The sequence below is a fragment of the Gorilla gorilla genome, chromosome 17 (genome assembly GCF_029281585.2).
Source record: "Gorilla gorilla gorilla isolate KB3781 chromosome 17, NHGRI_mGorGor1-v2.1_pri, whole genome shotgun sequence".
In the NCBI taxonomy this organism is placed as follows: domain Eukaryota; kingdom Metazoa; phylum Chordata; class Mammalia; order Primates; family Hominidae; genus Gorilla; species Gorilla gorilla.
In genome coordinates, this window is record NC_073241.2 from 49,699,459 (window position 1) to 49,722,037 (window position 22,579).

Sequence of the window (22,579 nt, forward strand, 5' to 3'; positions counted from 1 at the left end):
GTCTCGCTCTGTCACCTAGGCTGGAGTGCAGTTGCTCGATCTCGACCCACTGCAACCTCCGCCTCCTGGTTTCAAGCGATTCTTCTGCCTCAGCCTCCGGAGTAGCTGAGACTACAGGTGCGCACCACCACACCTGGCTAATTTTTATATTTTTAGTAGAGACGGGGTTTCACCATGTTGGCCAGGCTGGTCTCAAACTCCTAACCTCAAGTGATTCTCCTGCCTCAGCCTCCCAAAGACCTGGAATTACAGGCATGAGCCACCATGGCTGGCCTATTACATCATTCTTTATATATTTATAATAAAAAGCAATTTATAATAACAGTTTTAAGCAGCATGGGAGAACATTAGGACATTCTTTACATTTTACCTTTGCAACACTAATTTGTACTGTATTATCTGATGTATACTGTGTCCATTATCTGGTGCATATTGATTATCAGGTGCATTTTAATGTATTATCTGATTTATTCTGTATTATCTTGTGACATTCAAGGATTATTAATAAACTATTTTAGCTGGGTAGAAAGAAATAGATGTTAATGATACATAGATGGGATGCTTGAGCAGGACTATTTTTGTAAGAGGTCAGTATATTAAGTGTATATTTTTCTGTTATAAAAACCTATGCTTCTGTATATAACCTTGCAACTGTGACTTAAAAAACAAATATTTGAATAATGAGAACCATTGATATTTCAGACATTTTATTTAAACTTCTAAAGATGTGTATGAAGCAGATATATTATTTCCCCTTCCAAATGATAAAACAGGCTGAGAGAGTCCTCGAGTCAGCAATTCAGGAGAGAGAGCACTCCTTTTTTATTTTTTTAAATTTTATTTATCTATTTATTATTATTATTATTTTTCAAGACGGAGTCTCACTCTGAGGCCCAGGCTGGAGGCTTGATCTCAGCTCACTGCAACCTCTGCCTCCCAGCTTCAAGCAATTCTCTTGCCTCAGCCTCCTGAGTAGCTAGGATTACAGGTTCGTGCCACCATATCTGGCTAATTTTTGTATTTTTAGTAGAATACATGGGGTTTCGCCATGTTGGCCAGGCTGGTCTCAAACTCCTGACCGCAGGTGATCCGCCCACCTCGGCCTTCCAAAGTGCTGGGATTACAGCCATGAGCCACTGCACCTGGCCAGGAACAAGAGCACTCTCAACTGCTCTAGGTAACCCCGTGAAAAGGTCCAGTTTATAATCAAAGCTACCTGGAGCAACGCTTTCCAAACGCTTTTTTGCCCAACAAGACATTCTAGATGTCAAAATTGTCTAATATACATTCTAAGGTGGGGTAGAGGTGTCCATGGCAGAAAATTTGCACAAGAGGGATGTGGAGAAGTAAACAAGTCCATTTGTATAATGGACTCTGCTTTCAAAAGAAGGGGGAGAAAAGACCAACTACTGAGGTGGGGAGAGGCTGACAGAGAATGAAGTGGAAGAGGGAGAGAAAGAACAATCCTTGTTCTTGTTCTGTGGCCCGTGTAACCTGACTTCCTCACTAGCCCAACTAACCTGAGAATTCGGTGTCAATAAGAACCCAGGCTGGAGGCCAGGGATGGTGGCTCAAGCCTGTAATCCCAGGACTTTGGGAGGCCGAGGCAGGTGGATCACAAGGTCAGGAGATCGAGACCATCCTGGCTAACACGGTGAAACCCCGTCTCTACTAAAAATACAAAAATTTAGCCGGGCATGGTGGCGGGCGCCTGTAGTCCCAGCTACTCAGGAGGCTGAGGCAGGAGAATGGCATGAACCCAGAAGGCGGAGGTTGCACTGAGCCAAGATTGTGCCACGGCACTCCAGCCTGGGCGACAGAGCAAGACTCCGCCTCAAAAAAAACAAAAACAAAAACAAAACAAAACAAAAAAAACAAAGAACCCAGGCTGGTGATATTTAAAAAGGAGAAAGGGGCTGGGCATGGTGGCTCACGCCTGTAATCCCAGCACTTTGGGAGGCAGAGGCAAGCAAATCACTTGAGGTCAGGAGTTCACCACCAGCCTAACCAACATGGTGAAACCCCATCTCTACTAAAAATACAACAAAGTAGCTGGGCATGGTGGCGGGTGCCTGTAATCCCAGCTACTCGAGAGGCTGAGGCAGGAGAATCACTTGAACCTGGGAAGTGGAGGTTGCAGTGAGCCGAGATCGTGCCATTGCACTCCAGCCTCGGCGACAGAGCAAGACTCTGGCACAAAAAAAAAAAAAAAAAGAGAGAAAGGGAGTGTTGTCGACTCCAAACAGGTTTACTAACCACTCGAATAATGATCTAATTTAATAGACTCTATTAAATTCATGTTTTTTTATTTAATTGAATAAAAAAATTAGAAAGGGAAACTTACTCCTTTCGAGTTGCAAAGCATATAGATGTTTAGAACTTCTGCAATGCATTAATTTGCACAATGGAAAGACTTAATTCATAATGGAGAATATTAATATGTAATTTACAGGCTCCTTGAGCAAGGTGATTAAATAAAAGTAATATGTTAAAAAGTCAAATTTTAAAGATGTCTAATAATTTTTAATATCATATATGCATACATGTACATATGGTCCCCAACTTACAATGGTTCAACTTACGATTTTTCAAACTTATGATGGGTTGTGACATAATCCTATCCTAAGTCAAGGAATATCTTATGTTTATGGTTAAAAGTTTGGAAAATACAGAAAGAAGTATTTTTAAAAATCATCTTTAATCTTAAAACCCAAAGGTAACCTTTATTAGTATTGTGGTGTATCTAATGATACTTTAAAAGCCAATATGTTTAGGATATTATGTTGTTTAACATTGTAACAATTTGTTGGCCAGGCGCGATGGCTCACACCTGTAATCCCAGCACTTTGGGAGGCTGAGGTGGGAGGATCACGAGGTCAGGAGTTCGAGACCAGCCTGACCAATATGGTGAAACCCCATCTCTACTAAAAATACAAAAATTAGCCAGGTATGGTGGCACATGCCAGTAATCCCAGCTACTCAGGAGGCTGAGGCGCAGAATCGCTTGAACTCAGGAGGTAGAGGTTTCAGTGAGCGAAGATCACACCACTGCACTCCAGCCTAGGTGACAGAAACGATTGTAACAATTCCATTCTCCCTTTTCTCGGAACAGCGAAATTTGTTGCAAGTTGCTCATTGTTAGATTGAGGAGAGAAAGCAAAGGGAGGGACAGGAGTTTCCACTGACCATGCTTTTTGTTCTTTGTGTTGATATAAATTACTCCAGTGGTCTTCACTGTGGGAAGTTAAGGGCAAAAGAGCTATTACTTGGTAGTAAATGAATTATAATCTGATTTTTCTGAACTTCCTTTATAGCAGGGGTCCCCAGCCCCTGGGCCATGGACCTGTATCAGCCTGTAGCCTCTTAGGAACGGAGCTGTACGGCAGGAGGTGAGCGGCTGGTGAGCAAGCCTGACTGCCTGAGACCCGCCTCCTGTCAGATCAGCGGAGGCATTCCATTCTCACAGGAGCACAAACCCTATTGTGAACTGTGCATGCAAAGGGTCTAGGCTGAGCGCTCCTTAGGAGAATAATGCCTGATGATCATCCCCAAACATGCCCCCTGCCCCACCATCTTTGGAAAAATTGTCTTCCACAAATCTAGTCCCTGGTGCCAAAAGGCTGGGGACCACTGATTTACAGAAGAATTTTGTTAGAACCCAAAGATTATCTTGGGTCCTTTATTTACAAATTACTCAACTGAGGCCTAGACAGCATAAATGACTTGCCCTAAATCTCTAGCTAGTGTTGTAGAATTTACTGACATGTTGATTTCTGTCCGTCCTGTATCTTCCAATTTCCTACTGTAAGCCATTAGCCACACTTTGAAAATTTCCTTCCCTTAGGGCTTTAGTGAGATAAAATGCAGAAGCATAGGAATCAAAAGCTCTTGTTTTATATAAGAAAAGTTGTAATTTGGCCCTGGTGGGGTTGGAGGAGTGACTTTAGTCTGGAGAAGGGAAAGGGAGGGGAGGGATGGAGGAAAGGGAGAATGATTTCCTTCCTGGGGAAGGAACTAGAAAGGGAGGGAAAAGGATTCCTGGGGCTTGGGAGGAGAAGCCACTTTCCCTATTTAAATACTAATTAGTTAATTAACCCACCAATGGGAAAGAGCCAATGCCACTTTCAAAAAAATATTTCACTTGTCTAAACACCGATTTACAGAATGAAAGGTTTCTTTCATGGTCGGGGGCAGGGGTTCTTTTTGCTTGCGGTAAGAAGGAAGGAGTTGCGCTAATTTGCTCAAGGTTTTTCTTTTGCACACAATAGTGTTTGGTCATTAATCATAAAAAAAATCACAAGAACAATTAGGGAATTAAAGAAAGTGAAAGAATGACATACTTTGGAATAATAAAAGTTTATAAACCGGGCCAGGCACGGTGGTTCATGCCTGTAATCTCAGCACTTTGGGAGGCCAAGGTGGGCGGATCACAAGGTCAGGAGTTCGAGACCAGCCTGGCCAATATGGTGAAACCCTCGTCTCTACTAAAAATACAAAAAAATTAGCCGGGCGTGGTGGCACATGCCTGTAATCCCAGCTACTTGGCAGGCTGAGGCAGGAGAATTGCTTGAACCCGAGAGGTGGAGGTTGCAGTGAGCCGAGATTGTGCCACTCCAGCCTGGGCAACAGAGCAAGACTCCGTCTCATAAAACAAACAAACAAAACACCAGTTTATAAACCTACATTGAATGCCCCCAGATGGAAATGAGCCTGCAAAAAAGTGCTTGGAGGAAAGCAAATGAATCCACTATGCTTGTGAGGATGAGATTTTGTCCTCTGTCCAGAATACTAAAGAAACCCTAAAAAATTGTTAGATGTGAGTTCTAAATTTCTTTCCAAATAATCAATATGTCAGTATGTTCAATTATTTGCCTTCTACTTTTAAACTTAATTTCCTCGTAAAGCAACCTTTTTCGATTACATGCTCCACCCTGATTCATTCCGATGACCTGCTCTGTCATAACCATTTTTCCCTCCAGACCACTCACCTCATCACTCTCTTTAAATTAGCCAATGGGAATTAGTTTAGCCTGTGCGATCTAACCCTAGCCAATAGGGGAACCACACAGCAGCAGGGGCCACGTGCGTTGTCAGGGATAAGAACCCCTTCCCCTCCCTTGGCAAGTGCACGCTCACCATTGCTCCACCTGTAAGGGCGCACCCTTCTATAGAAGTAACTTGCCTTGCTGAGAATTAAAAAGAAAATTTTATATTCGAGTGCTATTTCTTTTGTGGCACCGAAACTTTATAACAAAATGTACCTGAGAACTTAAAGTAGAATAAAAAACAAAATAGCAATTATTTACCTTCAGATAGGTGAGCCTGACATTTTTGGCCTTTTTCATGAAATTTGAAACATCTTGACAAATTCTGGTCAAGTTCCCCACAGAGTCCTCTGTCCTGCCCAGGTAACATCTTTGAAATCAGGCCTCCATGGTCAGGGGCTACAGGGAACATAACATTTACAGTTAGTGTCATAAGAGTTTGCACTTTGAAGAAGTGGAGACAATGCCGCAGCTTTTTCTTACCAGTGCTTTCAAAATCTTTTTCCTATATGTATGTATGTATTTAATTTATTTATTTTTGAGACAGAGTCTTGCTCTGTTGCCCAGGCTAAAGTGCAGTGGCGGGATCTTGGCTCACTGCAACCTCTGCTTCCCGGGTTCAAGTGATTCTCCTGCCTCAGGCTCCCAAGTAGCTGGGATTACAGGTGAGAGCCACCAAGCCCAGCTAATCTTTGTACTTTTAGTAGAGATGGGGTTGCGCCACGTTGTCCAGGCTGGTTTCTTGAACTCCTGACCTCAAATGATCCACCCACCTCGGCCTCCCAAAGTGCTGGGATTACAGGCATGAGCCACCGCGCGTGGCTCTTTTTCCTATATTTAGACACAGAAATGCACGTTGGTGCAATAATTTCCTGGGACAACTGAACAGCTATTAAAAATTGCACACTCTTGAATCCAAGAATCTCATTACTAGAAATTTATTAGTAGTATATACACACATATATTAATGCATGTAATTTTATTTTCTAGGAGGAGTCATGAAGAATTATTAATAACTATCTTTTAGAAGAGGGAGTTGATAAGGTAGGAGAGGGCAGCTTTCATTTATTTTGTTCTTTTATATATTTGATTACTTTAAAAATCGTTTGTCTTATTTATATCATTAGTATTTCTGATGTCAATAGGATTAAGTAAATAGATGATTGTGAACCACTTTTTCTCTTGGACTTTTCTGTATTTTAAAAAACCCTTTAATAATTAATTTTTAAAGCTATAATTGGGAAGAAGTTTCAAAGATATTAGAAATGTCTGTTTCTTAAAGTGGGTGATAGGTGGTTATTTTATTACTATTCTTTTTTTGCATTTCTCATATATATGTATATATACACACACACACATATATACACACATATGTGTGCGAGTATGTGTGTGTGGAGATGCATATACTGTTATGAACAGGGGGTCAAAGATTTAGGAAAATATCTAAAGCCGATCAAGTTTTGAGAAGTTTCTTCCCCTAGGAGAATTAACAATCCATATAAAAATGTGTAAAACAGAAGTCTATCCAACAGAAAATTGGCAGCTCCCAATAGAGTGTTTGACATTAGGAAACATGTATTACTAATTTACAACCTGATGATTTTCTGTTATATTAAATCCTCAGCATTTAGAAATGAAACGTTTTATTTTGAGATAAATTGCAAAGTCCATAGTTTAAAAACAGCGAAGCACTGTTCGATAGAATGGCATGTAAGGCACCCATCCCCTTTGGTGACCAGAAAGTCAGTTTCTCCCAGCTGCTTTCCTGGACCCTCTTCTTTGCCCTGTAGAGCCCCCTGTGAGAATTTCCAGTGTAGAATTAATTCCTGCTTTATGTAGTGTTTGCTTTCTTATCTTTTCCATTAGACTCTAAGCTTCTTGAGGGAAGGGACTTGGTCTTGCCATTTTAATCTTGTCATTCTTCCATACCTTCTTCTGCCATTTTACCCACAATATGGTGATGTAATTGTTCACTAATCTGTTTTCCTTTCTCTGGACTGAGCTCCTGGAAGTCAGAGGCTGTGTCATAATCATCATTTTATCTCTAGCATCTAGATTAATACCTGGTATGTACACCAAGGATGACAAATTCTAGGCCCATATGGCACTAATTCCCCATCCTGCAGCCACAGCACAATCCATCACCTCGCTTAGTCTAGCCTTGACAGAACCTCAGAACCCTTCCAGGGAGCTACTTCCAGTGCAGTCACTGAGCTAAATCATCTACTCTCCCACCTGCCTGTCTGTTTCTCCCATGCGAAAATTAATGTTAACTAACACTCTCTAAGGCAGGATTAGAACCAGGTCTCCCAGCCCCCTGCACTGGTCAAGCTACAGTAGAACACGATCTCATCTGTTCTTTCCAGGGATTCATAAGACAAATGAAGATAATTCCAAGAGCTACTTTCCTGGACTTATTCGCTTTCAACAGATTCAGGAACTGAGGTCCAGAAAGACCAAGGTAGGAAAGAAATATGAGACCAAAATGAACCTATACTCAACAAAAATAACATTAATTATCAAGATATTTCTGATTCTTTTTATTTCCGCTCTCCTTTTCCTGGTGTTCATAATTCAGTGTTAGCTATTTTTCTAATTTTGGCCCTTTAAACAATCATGACCAATAAGGCCCATCCATGAAGGTTGCCACACAGAACTTGCTCAGTAAATGTTGGTCAGTTACTATTATTATTAGCTCTCTTACAGCTACCACAGATTCAGTGGCTTGAAACAGCACAAATTCATTATTGTTTGGTCTTTTAGGTCAGAAGTCTGAAGTGGGTCTCACTAGGCTAAAATCAAGATGTCATCTGTCTCAAAAAAAAAAAAAAATGCAAAAATTAGCTGGGCATGGTGGCACGTGCCTGTAGTCCCAGCTACTCAGGTGGCTGAGGCAGGAGAATCGCTTGAACCTAGGAGGCGGAGGTTGTACTGAGCCAAGATCGCACCACTGCACTCCAGCCTGAAGACAGAGCGAGACTCTGTCTCACAAAAAAAAAAAAAAAAAAAAAAAAAAGATGTCAGTAGGGCTAGTTTTTTGCGGAGGCTCTAGAGGAGAATTCATTTCTATACCATTTCCGGTTCCTCCAGGCCACCTACATTCCTCGGCTCCTGGCCCCTTCCTCTGTCTTCAAGGTCGTCAAAGTCGAGCCAAGTCCTTCTCTTGTGGCTGCTACTATTAATTCTTTTCTGCCTCCTTCTTCCACTTTTAAGGACCCTGTGATTACATTGAATCCAGCTGGATAATCCAGCATACTCTCTCTATTTTAAAATCAGTTGAGGCCGGGCATGACGGCTCATGCCTGTAATCCCAGCACTTTGGGAGGCCGAGGTGGGCGGATCATTTGAGATCAGAAGTTCGAGACTAGCCTGGACAACATGGCAAAACACTGCCTCTACTCAAAATACAAAAATTAGCCAGGCATGGTGGTGAGCGCCTGTAATCCCAGCTACTCGGGAGGCTGAGGCAGGAGAATCACTTGAACCCCAGAGGTGGAGGTTGCAGTGAGCCAAGATCATTCCACTGCACTCCAGCCTGGGTGACAGAGCAAGACTCTGTCTCAAAAAATAAATAAATAAAAATAAAGTCAGTTGATTAACAAATTGATTTCCATCTGCAACCTTACTTTCCCTTTGCCACATAACATAAATTCACAGGTTCTGGGGATTAGGGTGGGGATATTTTGGGCAGTCATTATTTTGCCTACCACAAGGGGCAAAACTCAAAGTGTCAAGTCATTAGGCAGATTTTCTAGGGGCAGTAGGCTTATTCCTCACCAACTACCTGTCCAGAAAAGTGATGGAAACCACATTCAAGTGCTGTAGAGCCCCTGCCTGACTATCCTTGATAAACAGTCCACATTTGCTCATCTGGGAAGACAGTGTCTCCTCTGCGGTAGCTTCTGTGTACTGTCTGGCTAGGGGAGGGATACTGGAGAAAGAAGAGTACAATAGTGTAACACAGACTTTTTTGGTTGCTATTTTGTTTTTGTCTTTAATATTTGCATTCACAGGGGACCTTGGCTTTCCAGGTCATCACTGAGATGGAAGTGGCACAGAGGGGCTGGGGTGCGTGTGAGGCAGCTGAGAGTAGGGCTGGCCCCCAGCTGTGTGAATGAGAAGGCAATGGTGGCAGACAGTGGAAACCTATGTTCGTAGCTGGTGTGTGGGAGGGGGTTACAGTGGTTGAAAAATTATCTAGATTCTGGCATGTCTGAATCACTACTGACAGTCCTGTGCACATGGGAATGTAACCAATGCTTGTGTAAGGCTGCTACACAACATGGAGGGGAGGAGCCCTTTTGTTCTAATGAACATATTCTCAATGTTATTCCAAGACAGTTGATATCCATGTAAACAGTCAGGCTAAAATCACTTAATACCACCCAGCCTGGACAGATTTAGTCTACTCGCCTGGTGTTTATCCTGAATATTTGATGAATTTGGAACCTCAGAATGGACTACCAGACCAAATAATTGACTTATAAAAAAAGTCCACTGGACTCTGAAATAGAACCCAACAATTCCAGTAATGATGGCTGTTCTCTGTTCATGGAACGATGGGACCTGAAGGATGTAATGCACTGTTTCCTAGCTTCAGTTTCTGAAAGGTAAACCTCTCCTATGTAGAGGCCAGTTATGTAATGTCATGGCGATTTTGAGAATCTGATTCAGATGTTGCCAGCTACAGCTAATATAATTGAAAAATAGTCAGATAGGGTCAAGAGTGGTGGCTGGCTGGGTGTGGTGGCTGGCTGGGTGTGGTGGCTCATGCTTGTAGTTCCAGCACTTTGGGAAGCCAAGGTGAGCAGATCACCTGAGGTCAGGAGTTCGAGACCAGCCTGGCCAACATGGTGAAACCCCTGTCTCTACTAAAAATACAAAAATTAGCCAGGCGTGGTGGCGGGCACCTGTAATCCCCGCTACTCGGGAAGCTGAGGCAGGAGAATTGATTGAACCCAGGAGGCAGAGGTTGCAGTGAGCCGAGATCGCACCAGTACTCTCCAGCCTGGACAACAGAGCAACACTCCATCTCAAAAAAAAAAAAAAAAAAAAAAAAAAAGGAAAAGAAAAAAAGAAAAAGAAAAATAGATAGAAGGAGCCCATTTTATTTTTCATCTCAGAGGGGAGCAGCCTTCAACCTGGCTTAGTGTCAATACAGTAACAAAGGAAATGCAGATCCTACACTTGACCCTCGTGGCAATTCTCATTTCTCGAATGCTGTATCTAATTTACTCCATAGAAGCCCACAGAAGATATCTGCTGCCTTAAAACATAAAGCAGCATTGTGTCTCCAACATGGATGCCATGAGGCATGATTAGTGTTGGTAGAAGGCAATTCTTATCTAATATTTCTGTCGTTTGGGGTTTATGAGTATTTTTTGTGGTTTTATGCATACATTTTATGATTTAAGGAATGATTGTAGTGATTCAGAGGAGGGCACTAAATTGCTCTGGTTATATGTGAGAGTGGGCTTCTCAAACTGGGAGTTGAGGATTCCAGATCGATTTTAAAGAAGCTTTCTGATGCTTTAGCAGAATAGAGCTGAGCATCTACATGAGCTTTAATAAATGAGGGAAATGGCCATGCATGGTGGCTCACGCCTGCAGTCCCAGCACTTTGGGAGGCCAAGGCGGGTGGATCACCTGAGGTCAGGAGTTTGAGACCAGCTTGGCCAAGATAGTGACACCCCCGTCTCTATTAAAAATACAAAAAAATTAGCCAGGCATGGTGGTGCACACCTGTAGTCCCAGCTACTCGGGAGGCTGAGGCAGGAGAATTGCTTGAACCTGGGAGGCAGAGGTTGCAGTGAGCCAAGATCACACCACTGTACTCCAGGCTGGGTGGCAGAGTGAGACTCCGTCACAAAATAAAATAAATAAAGAAATAATAAATGAGGGAACTGGTTTTTTTTTTCAAGTTCTCAACCTATTAGCATTTTTTCTTTCTGCTTTGAAAATTTGCTCTAGAAAGAGTTCAGTTCTCAACAATGATGGAAGAGGGATGGTGTTTAGCAGACTTCAAAGCTTCTTTTAAGAGGCTCTGAAACATTTTCCATAAATTGTCTCTTCAAGAAACGCTATACAATGTGACTCAGAAATGTCTACCATTTCTGAAGCTAAACAAAACTTGACTTTAGTGTAAACCTCTAAGTAAAAGTAATCTTTTAATACTTGCCTTTGTCTTGTTTTGGTAAATCTTCTATCGCCTTCAGCGTCTTAGTAATTGTTTCACTGACACTTTCATAAATAGAGACACTGAAATTACAAAACAGCTGGAAGAAGCTGGGAATGTCCCAACATTGCTCAAGATCTGCTTTTGTCATCAGCTCTTTAGAGAAAGCTGGAAAAAAGTAAGGCTCAGTTAGGTCTGTATTTGATATGAAATGTGATTGAAAAGTCTGGTCAAACTCTTGCTGTATCTGTCTGAAGACGTTAAAACTCCTATTAAAGAGAGAATTCACATCCACAGTCAACTGGCTGAACACATCCTCCATTTGGGTCAATTGTGCATCTTCCTCAATGAGCTTTTCACTGATGGGGAGATCTTTTTCATTATCTTCATGGAAAGGAAACAGAAATTGATATATCTTCCTGAAAAACCGTTCAATCTGTGGAGTAGAGTAGGGGACAGAAATGGAATAAAAAATTATTTTCTTTCTCGACTCTTTCTTTCTTTCTTTCTTTCTTTCTCTTTCTTTCTTTTTCTTTCTTTCTCTCTTTCTCCTTCTTCTTTTCTCTTTCTTTCTCTCTCTCTCTCTTTCTTTCTTTCTTTCTTATTTGAGATGGAGTCTTGCTCTGTCACTCAGGCTGGAGTGCAATGGCACCATTTCGGCTCACTGCAACCTCCGCCTCCTGGGTTCAATTGATTCTTCTGTCTCAGCCTTCCGAGTAGCTGGGATTACAGTCGCATGCTGCCATGCCTGGCTAATTTTTTTTGTATTTTAGTACAGACAGGGTTTTACGGTGTTGCCCAGGCTGGTCTCGAACTCCTGAGCTCAGGTAATCCACATGCCTTGGCCTCCCAAAGTGCTAGGATAAGAGGGTTGAGCCACTGCACCCGGCCCTGGACCATTTCTTATTGCAAATTTTAAAGTCAACTTACAGTAGTCATTTCAAATCAAGAATAATTCTGGGCAAGCTAGTATGAGGCAATTAACTTTAAGATAATTTCTTAACCCTCTTATACCTGACTTTGCCTTTGCCTATGGAAACAGGATCTGAAATTTCTCCTGGTTTACATTGCCCACCAATAGCCTAAAAAGGTCAAGTTTTCACTTTGGGAGGCCAAGGTGTGTGGATCACCTGAGGTCACCAGCCTGGCCAACATGGTAAAACCCTGTCTCTACTAAAAATACAAAAATTAGCTAGGCGTGGTGGCAGGCACCTGTAATCCCAGCTACTCAGGAGGCTGAGGCAGGAGAATCACTTGAACCCAGGAGGTGGAGGCTGCAGTAAGCCAAGATGGCACCACTGCCCTCTAGCCAGAGCAAAAGAGCCAGACCCCGTCTCATGAAAAAAATAAAGAAAAGAATTTGGGTGGATTGTCTGCCTCTCCCTCTACCAGCTTCTGTTTACTTGACTCTTCATCCACAAAAACCAACCTTTAAAGCCCCAAGAAATGTTCATAAGATCACACAACTGACCCAGATGGGAATGGTCCCCATATCTCCTGACTTCCTGCTGGTGCTCATTACACCAAATTCTGGTGTATTAGCAGGTGACAGTAGCTCTAAAAATAGAGCAGATGCAATTAATAGTGGAGGCAAATTAACTTGGCACATTCATTATCTTAGTAGTTGCTCCCTTTGTAATTGAGTATGGCATTGCCAAGCCAGGAGCATACTCTAATTAGTATGTGCTCTAATATGGAGCGTGAAATTCCACTCAATTTTGTATTCAGCTCACTTCTTGAAGGGGGACAAAAATCTAGCTTAATTGGAGCCGTTAGTGGGGCAGAGCTCATCCTATTCAGGTCACCACCCTCTGTGATCCCTCTGCTCAGAAGATAACCAAAGGGTACAAAAAAGAAAACATGCCAGTCCTACATACATGGGTAGGGCAAAAGGGGACGTGAAGGGGTGTGTGTGTGTGTGTGTGTGTGTATGTTATGCATAAGGAGGCAAGCATGTTGAAGGTAAGATTTGGGAGGCAGAGAGTATCTTTAAATATTAGGCCTCCAGAAGGAAAAATTAATGTGGATTGAAATCAGAGACTGCAATGCTATGATTCCAAATGCAATTTGGTAAACATTTACTGGATGCCACCAATGCATAAATGAAGACAAATAAGATATGATCCCTGCCCTCAAAGAGCTTACTATCTAGTGGGAACATGTTCACAAATAACAAATACAAGGCAGAAAGCCAGGATACTTTAAGAGATGCATTCAGTGTCCACTGAATGGATGCTCTACCTTATAAATTGCGTATACACAGGTGATGGTACGTAAACATTAGTATTAGATTCTAGAAAGCAAAAGGCCTCATCAGATCAGGCATCTCCATTCTAAATATTAACATAAATTAATAAAAAAGTAAGCTGAAATAGGTGCCTTAAGAACTGTGAAATCTTGAGCTCTCTTTTTCTCTTACCTTATTTTTCACAGAGGACCAGCTAGGTTGGCAGGTTGTATAAATTCTCATGCAGTTATTTTCCAGGCAAGACCTGCATTCACCCCAGGAATCTGCCAAAGACACCCGGCATAGCCTTTCTTCTTCCTCCAGATGTTCTTGAACTTCATTCAGAAGTTTCAGGGCCTCCTAATTAAAAGTAGAAACAAAAGTCCAATTTCCGTTTCATGATCTATATGCACCTTAGTTGATTTCACCCTTTGAAATGTACACATTCTAAACTGCTTTTTCATTCTTTCTCCTTCAGGTGCCTCGCAGCTGTCAGATCTCCCCCAAAGCTTTCTGTTTAGTTTAAGAAAAGAGCACTGATTGATTCCTATTGAAGACTGTAAATCTTATTCATCTATTCACTCATTTGTTCAATAAGTATTTACTGAGTGTTTGCTATGTGACAGACATTACTCTAGGTGTGGGTGACCTGACAATGAAGATGCCATCCCGATCTGGGAACAACTGTGATTTACCTATTTACCGGTAAGTCTGTCTTCAGTTCTCATCCACTGGGGCATGGGGAAAGTGGGCTTTACAGTTTATAAAGCTGGCATATTTTAATTCTTTTATTTATGCTGTCTTTAATTGTTGTATATCCTTAAACATTGCAAGAAAGTGCAATTCTTATATGGCAAGTTAAATGTTCCCGTTGAGTTACATTCTAATTGCAGAGATGCAGGATGGCATCTCTGCAATTAGAATGTAATATGATAAATATATTTATATATAATGTAATATTAAATAAATATAAATAGGAATATAAACAAGCTTTGTTCTTCTTGTTTATATTCCCAGTGCTCCCCCTTGTGGTGCTTGCTGTACTTGGCCAAGTCCTGCTCTGGGTGGTGAGGAGCCCAGCAGCAGTGGCACCTGTCCCTGCGAGCCTCAGCCCTGCCCCTGGAGTGCGTCACGGGTCAGCACCATGGTGCAACAGACCTTTCTTCCTGTGCCCCTGCCTAAACCTCTGGCTTCCCTGCAAGTGTGGACTTCTGAACCCCAGCCCCCTCCATGACGAGATATCGTGCAGGGGAATAAAGTGAGTATAATGGATCTGGCCATAAGAAGACAGCCTCAGAGCTAATGGAAATGACCCTTTCCTGGAGTATTAAGCCCAAAGAATCACCTGGGCACTGACAATCTTCCACATCTTCTCTGCCTGGCTAGGATTTGTCGGTTGTCCTCATTGTAAAGTTCGGCTGCTAAGCCAGGTAGCATTTGCTATGATCCACGTAAGAAAACTGCCAGGGCCCCAGCTTGCCAATACACATTTTGACCCAGACAGCAGTGTGTGTGTGTCTTGGACTTTGTAGAACAATTTTGGAATCTTACATCTTTTTTTTTTTTTTTTTTTGAGACAGAGTCTGGCTGTGTCGCCCAGGCTGGAGTGCAGTGGTGCAATCTCAGCTCACTGCAACCTCCATCTCCCAGGTTTAAGAGATTCTCCTGCCTCAGCCTCCCGAGTAGCTGGGACTACAGATGCGTGCCACCATGCCTGGCTAATTTTTGTATGTTTAATAGAGACGGAGTTTCACCATTTTGCCCAGGCTGATCTCGAACTCCTGGCCTCAAGTGATCTGCCCACGTTGGCCTCCCAAAGTGCTGGGATTACAGGCATGAGCCACCGCACCCAGCTGAATCTTACATCTTAAAGTGGTTGTTTTTCGGCAGGGTGCAGTGGCTCACACCTGTAATTCCAGCATTTTGGGAGGCTGAGGCGGGTGGATCACCTGATGTCAGGAGTTTGAGAACAGCCTGGCCAACATGGTAAAACCCTGTCTCTACTACAAATACAAAAATTAGCTGGTCGTGATGATGGGTGCCTGTAATCCCAGCTACTTGGGAGGCTGAAGCAGGAGAATCGTTTGAACCCAGGAGGCGGAGGTTGCAGTGAGCCAAGATCATGCCATTGTACTTCAGCCTGGGCAACAAGAGTGAGACTCTGTCTCAAAAAAAAAAAAAAGGTTGTTTCTCCAAGGCAAGTAACAATACCTCCAGGATTTTCTCAATCAGTCCCAATTTTACATATTCTGCTCATTGTCCTCATAAGCCAAAATCCTAATATTCCCAATTCCAAACTACAGTGGCTATGTACCCTTGGGCAAATTACTTAATATGTATAAGCCTTAGTCTCCTCATTTGCAAATAAGAATAATAGGAATAATAGTATCTACTTCTCAAGGTCTTTGCATTAAATGAGCTAAACAAGCAAGGCATCTATTATTATACCTAGTATCCATTATCATAGGCAAGACATCTATTATTATAACTAGTCCAGTATAACAACTAGTATCTCTCAGGCTTCCTTCTGTTCACTGCCCAGAAGCAGAACAAAAAACAGTTACCAAATCACAGGTCCCAAGTTTTGGAAGTGAAACATTGCCATGGAAGAAGTAGACCTCTGTCTAGTAAACATTCCTAAGGAATACCCTATTAACGCCTTCCATTTCCTGCTAGACATTGTACCAACTGGCAGATTCACGCTTATAACTCTATTCCTATAGTTGACAGTTTATCAAAAGTACTATATAAACCTGGCATTGAGCCAGGCATGGTGGCTAGTGCCTGTGATCCCAGCTACTTGGGAAGTGAGGCAGGAGGATCCCTTGAGCCCAGGAGTTCAAGACCAGCCTGAGCAACATAGCAAGACCCCATTTCATTAAAAACACATTCAAATAAAACCTGATTTGGGGGTCAAGTCACTCTAACCTTCTCTAGGGTTTCCTACTTAATAAGTTTCAGATAGTCTCACTAAATATTAATAAGGAGGGGTGGTGGAAGGGGGCAGTGAGGATGCTGGGTCACCACTGAGCAGTACTCTTGAGAATGGGTAGGGCTCAATACTGGGAGACTAGGGTTGCTAACACCATATTTGCCAATTCATAATTTGTCTAAACTGACCTTTATTCTAGGCTTTAAGTAATTTTAGGGAGGGATACTCAGGGTTAAACAGATTTTTTTTTCTGATTAACTTTCTAATTGAGTGCCTCAAACTTAAGAGTATAATTCAATGAATTTTTGTACAATAAGGTTTTTAAGAATAAACAAAAATTCTACTAGTTGCTTGGATTCTTCAGGGCCAGAAGTGAAATCCACATTTGCTTACTTGACCCACCCAAAGTGGAATATTCTTGTTAAAGCTGTATACCCTTTCCTCCTTGCCAAGAGGTTCAGGGAAGTGAGAAAAGCGGAAAATCACTGGGTCCCCCGTGCACACATCTGCTGACTTTATCTCAGTTCATTCATTACAGTGTTGGAGTAACATGTTAATTAACAAACATCTCAAACCCCAGTTTTCTTAGCTATAAAATGAAAGTAGTGGTTTACCCAGATGTTCAAAGCATTCCATGTGATAATGTGTTTTGTGAAGAGTGTATTAGTGCTATCTAGTGTCTCTATTCCCAGATGGCCAGGCTCACAAGCCCACCAGGGAAGATCCCAGCTGGAGGGGCTTCCACATTTCCCTGATGAGGAGCTATTTTAGATTTCCTCAAAATCTTTTGATTGCTGCCAAAAGGGAGAAGGGTTTGCAGCTGCTGGTCAGGCATTCTCCTTTCCTTGCCAGAACCCTGACTGACTCAGGGCAGTAGGTGGGGCTGCAACATCAACCAGTCCGGTGACGCTGACACACAGCTTTGGGGTCAGCCTGTCACACTACCCGGCTCCAGTTGCTTAACGGACTCCCAGAGACCATGATGCTCAGAAGGAAAAAGATGCAAGCAGCAATCTGGAATTCAGTGGCCCCCAACTTTATAGATAGAGGGATAGATAGAAAATATCAGAACTTCCACTTGTATTTTTAAATTAAAAATCTGACTGGGGTGGGGGGAATGGGGCATTGTTTAATATGTATAGACTTTCAGTTTTTGCAAGATGAAAATAATTCTGGAGATTGGTTGCACAACAGTATGAATGTATTTAACACTACTCAACGGCACACTTAAAAATGGTTATGATGGTAAATTTTGTTATATGTATTTTACAACTTAACATTTTTCAAAAAATAAAAATGAATTTAAAAAGTAATTTACTGTCAACGTTAAAATTGAAAATATTTTCCAAATTATTTTTGTTACAGTTTTAATTTCCTCTTTGATTTAAGGGTAATGTTTGAAGATAACCTTTTTTTAAAAAGTCATTGTTTTGAGTGTGTGTTAATTATTAATGTCATAAACTGCAAGCTATTCAATGTCTATAATTTAGAAATTTACTGAACCTTATGCTGTAGCATATGAACAATTTTTTACATCTTTCAAAGACATTTGAATATAATATGTATTCTCCATTGATAAAATATGTAGTTCAAGCTATAGCTATTAAATAAAGCTATTTGAATTTGAAAAAGTGATTAGGCTGATGCATTATTGGATATACATGGTACTCTCTTGAGATGAATATGTCAGATACTGTGTGTGCCCAACTGTATGTGATGACCTTGGGAAAAAGGGGATCCTCTACATTCCAGAAGAATCAACTATAGTTCCCTTGCTCTGTTCACATGCACCCAATTGTAATGAGTTGCCATGTAAGAGAACTCAGGTAGACTGATGGATTTTATTATCTAGTTTTAACTAAAGTAACCTTCACTAAAGGGACAGGAGGCTTAACAAGATTCTTGAAAAAAAAAAAAACTTGGCAGATTTTAAAAATGAATAATTTAAGCTCAAGTGGACCAAAAGCAAATGGCAGAGCTGACGCTTGATCATTATGAGCTCTTTATTGGCCAAGTGACAAAGGAAAACTATGGTGATCTAATTAGATCTGGCAAGTCGGCTAAAAGTTTTAAAATATCTAGAAGATTATTTGAAATGTGGACTTATATCCACACTCGCTAATGATGAATCTCACCTTAAATACATATTGTGCCTTGAGATATTAATGGTAGCAATTCATGTATCTAATTCATAAGTAAATGAATATGCATATATTTAGGAGTGAGTGGTAACAAATTTTTTAGTCATAGGAATGAGAGACCAAAAATCTCTGGGCCAGGCACGGTGGCCCATGTCTGTAATTCCAGCACTTTGGGAGGCTGAGGCAGGTGGATCACTTGAGCCCCAGAGTTCGGGACCAGCCTGGCCAGCATGGTGAAACCCCGTCTCTTCTAAAAATACAAAAATTAGCCAGGCGTGGTGGTAGGAGCCTGTAATCCCAGCTACTAGGGAGGCTGAGACAGGAGAATCACCTGAACCCGGGAGGTGGAGGTTGCAATGAGCGGGATCAACTCCAGCCTGGGTGACAGAGCGAGACTCTGTCTCAAAAACAGAAACAAACAAAAAACAAAAAACAAAAACTCTGGAGACCACTGATCTAGTTAAAAAAACTCTTCAAATACTTCTGACTCAATATCCTAACTCAGAAGAGACCAAGAATAATCTATTTTTGAGAAAGCAGCACTTAAACAGAGATGAATCCCCCAGATTCCGGGTTGGAGTCTTGCAGAAGCCTATCCTACACGAAATATGTTCTTCAAGGAAATCTGAAGCTTCCCTCAAACTTTTCCTCAAATAAAAGCAGCGACCCATGAAATTTATTACTAAGGAAAATAAAGTAATTCATCAATCGCACTAACAAGTGCAGTATTTCTGGTCCAGATCTGTGTAAGAACAGACATTATTTTCAATGACTGTACCTGCTTTTCTTCTCTGCATTTCTTCAGGGTGCTCATTAGATTGGTGTGTTCCTTCTCTTTTCTTTCCATCATGATTTTCATTTGCTTAATACCAGTCAAAGCCTTCTTCACCTCTTCATCTGCATCTATATCCCCCACCTCAGAAAAACCTAAAAGACACGTGGCAATTTTTTCTTTGAGATCTGATCAGATTACAAAACACCAAGTTCACCAACCTTTCATGTCTCCAAAAGAGAGGCTTAATTGTTCTTTTATAGGCTCATATTCTGAAAGCAGATCATAATGAATTAGCTGTCAGCTGCCACATGGACCCAGCTGCCACACGGACCATACCTTCTATTCCTCACTTGTGAGCGCCTAAACAAATAGAGTTCACTGAACCTCATTCTTGTCATCTTGCTCAGGCCCTGTTTTCATTTATCCATTTTTTTCTTTCATTTAAGACTCAAGTGTGTTTATATTAGAGAAAATTTTGCATTTTCTTCATAATTTATATTAAGTGCCCAGCTGGGGACCTCAAACACAGTCAGCAATTTCTCTTTCTTTCAGCTTCAGTTACCTAATAAGGAGGCACGAGACCTAGAAACTATCCCATGTAATACAAGCTTCCTTAATAACTCAATGGACGTGTCTTATACACCTTTAATAAGCCCTTAGTAAGTTTAAAATTCATTGTCATTCCCTGTTCAAAATAGCCAACATGGCCTACTAAGGAGCTTATTCTTGACTCTGATTTTAATTACAGACCCTAAATCAGCTACATTTTAGCTAATTTGTTCTTCTAAATATTAAGTACCCAAAGTATATATCACCAAGCAAAGGTCGCAAGTTAATGGCCACAGAACAACCAGATTCAATGTAATTATAACCCAGTCTTTCACTAGTTTAAGAATAATTGCACAGATTACTCTAATGGTTTAAATTTTTCAAATGCTAGAAAAGTATTTCACTGTTCATTAGAGCTGTGCTGAGATGACACCAACCATCTGGATGATACAAAAAAATGCAGTGAAAAAATTGGCAAGTTGTATCTACATGATACAAACATCTGGAAATGTGAACGCCTGCAGAGACGTGATTGGAATTTTCTATTTTTACCCAGATGTTTGGCGTCATGATGACTTGGTTTAAGTGCCTTGAGAACGTTTCACCGTGAAAACAGCGAATATGGTTATCTCTCAACTGCGACTCACTATAAACGCCAGCAGGACAACCAACATGCAAACAGGACACAGCACAGATAAGAAACCAAACATACTCTTCAGGTTTTCACTGATAGCAGTTTTGTCCTTCCAAGTGGGTGCGCAGTGACTGTCTTTCAACCATAGCAGATACACAATAAACACCAAGAGTGGCGGCTTCATGTTCCCGCTGTTACTGCAAAGGAAAAATAAACCCGCATCAAATGTCTTCCATTTGGTTAGTTTCTGTTGGCATCAATTGAAAACACCTGGGGCTCCAAAGCATTTTTTCTGTCAATTTTTCCTTATGACTTTAGACAACTTATGCTAATGTGCCTGAGACATAAGGAAGCTTGAAATGTAAGTTAAAAAAACAAACAAATTCTAGTCCCTATTTGGTTTAAATTCTTCACGACAGTTAAACAAGCCCGCCATGTGAAGTACTTGAAACTCAGTGCAATGGAGAGGATAGATCACATCCTCTCAGAGTCCAAGCTTCATTTTGTAAACATCTCGAAACACAGAATTGATTCGAATCTGTTAGAGGGATTTTTTTCCCTCCAAAATTCTTTTTTTTTTTTCTTTTTTGAGACGGAGTTTTGCTCTTGTTGCCCAGGCTGGAGTGCAATGGTGTGATCTCAGCTCACCGCAACCTCCACCTCCCAGGTTCAAGTGATTTTCCTGCCTCAGCCTTCCCAAGTAGCTGGGATTATAGGCATGCGCCGCCAAGCCCGGTTAGTTTTGTATTTTTAGTAGAGATGGAGTTTCTCCATGTGGGTCAGGCTGGTCTCGAACTACTGACCTCAGGTGATCCGCCCCCCTCGGCCTCCCAAAGTGCTGGGATTACAGGCGTGAGCCACTACACCTGGCATTTCCCTCCAAAATTCTATGTTCTCAAGTGAGTTTTTACCTACGTGGTTCGCTATTTTTTTTAAAGAAAGCAAAACCAACCACACACATTTTTCTCATACTCCTTATAAAACCCATTATGCTATGTGAATAGTGCAGTTAAAATTTTTTCTTCTCAGTTAATGAATTTCCCTTTGAGTTTAATTCGATACACATTAGTTACAAATATTCTAAATACAGAGGTTAAAACTTTACTAAGAAAAGTTAAATAAGTTAGAATAGTCGTATGTTTTAATAAAGTTAAAACTATAAAATAAGTTAGATTATTTTAACTCCCACAAAGGGGATATTTATCTGCTTTACGTATATTTACTATTTTAAAAAGAAAACAACCACAGAAACCTCCATTATTTGATCAACATTTGGAATGTCTTTTTAATACAATCGTAAACTAGCAACTGTACTAGTAATTATGCAGTTATCACATTTTACATACATCATTTCAACTAACTCTTCTATCATTACTCTATTTACAAAACAAAACTTTTTAATATAGTGTATTTACCACTAACTTTGCAATATCTCCCCAGTGAAGTTGCCACCAGCTTCTGGAAGGACCTTCGTTTTTCTCTGCTTTAATTTTCATCCGTGTCGGGGATTTAGCTGTGTCCTATCAATTTGATGACACAGTGTTTAATCCTATTAACCCAACATTTTGAGATTTACAACTATGATCTAAAATTTGGTACTGTTTAGAAGAAAACACTAGAGGGCAGGCTGTGTACACAATTGGCAACAGTGACCTTGGGCTACCTTCCTTTATACAAATGTGTTTTGATAGGGCTTATTAAAACCTTAAAAATATTGTTTTAATTTTCAATTAAAATATGTAGTTTCCTATGTAAGCAAAATTAGTCTTTTAGATTGAAAATACTATAAGCCACAATGTGAAAGTGAGTAAACTCTTAGATAAAACAGTTTGAAAAGTGTATTTACACAGTCATGTGGCATTTTTGTTTTTTGTTTTCTCGTTTGGCATTTTTTGACTATTAGTATATGAAGCGATATAACCAACTAAAGTGATAAAGTCTAGCATATACATAATGCAATAGATAAGTATTTTAGACCCACTGTACTTTGCTACTTGATTAGCTGAACTGAAAATGTAGCCCTTAATGATTCATTTAACAACAACTTAGACAGCTGTAAGTCATGATAGCCAACTCTGGAATCTACACGATGGGTCCCTCC

General features: G+C 41.0%; 1 protein-coding gene across 1 annotated transcript in view; it reads right to left on the reverse strand.

Moving 5' to 3' along the window:
- CLUL1 (clusterin like 1) overlaps window positions 1–22,032 on the reverse strand; it is a 33,310-nt gene extending 11,278 nt beyond the window's left edge. The window contains exons 1-6 of the mRNA XM_019013887.4: window positions 21,901–22,032; window positions 20,557–20,675; window positions 19,299–19,447; window positions 13,640–13,807; window positions 11,224–11,656; window positions 5,307–5,444 (exon numbers count right to left, since the gene is read on the reverse strand). Of these exons, the coding sequence (XP_018869432.2) occupies window positions 5,307–5,444; window positions 11,224–11,656; window positions 13,640–13,807; window positions 19,299–19,447; window positions 20,557–20,675; window positions 21,901–21,974 (1,081 nt within the window). The 5' untranslated portion in view covers window positions 21,975–22,032. The remainder of the gene's footprint in view (window positions 1–5,306; window positions 5,445–11,223; window positions 11,657–13,639; window positions 13,808–19,298; window positions 19,448–20,556; window positions 20,676–21,900) is intronic.
- Between the last annotated feature and the right edge of the window lie 547 nt (window positions 22,033–22,579).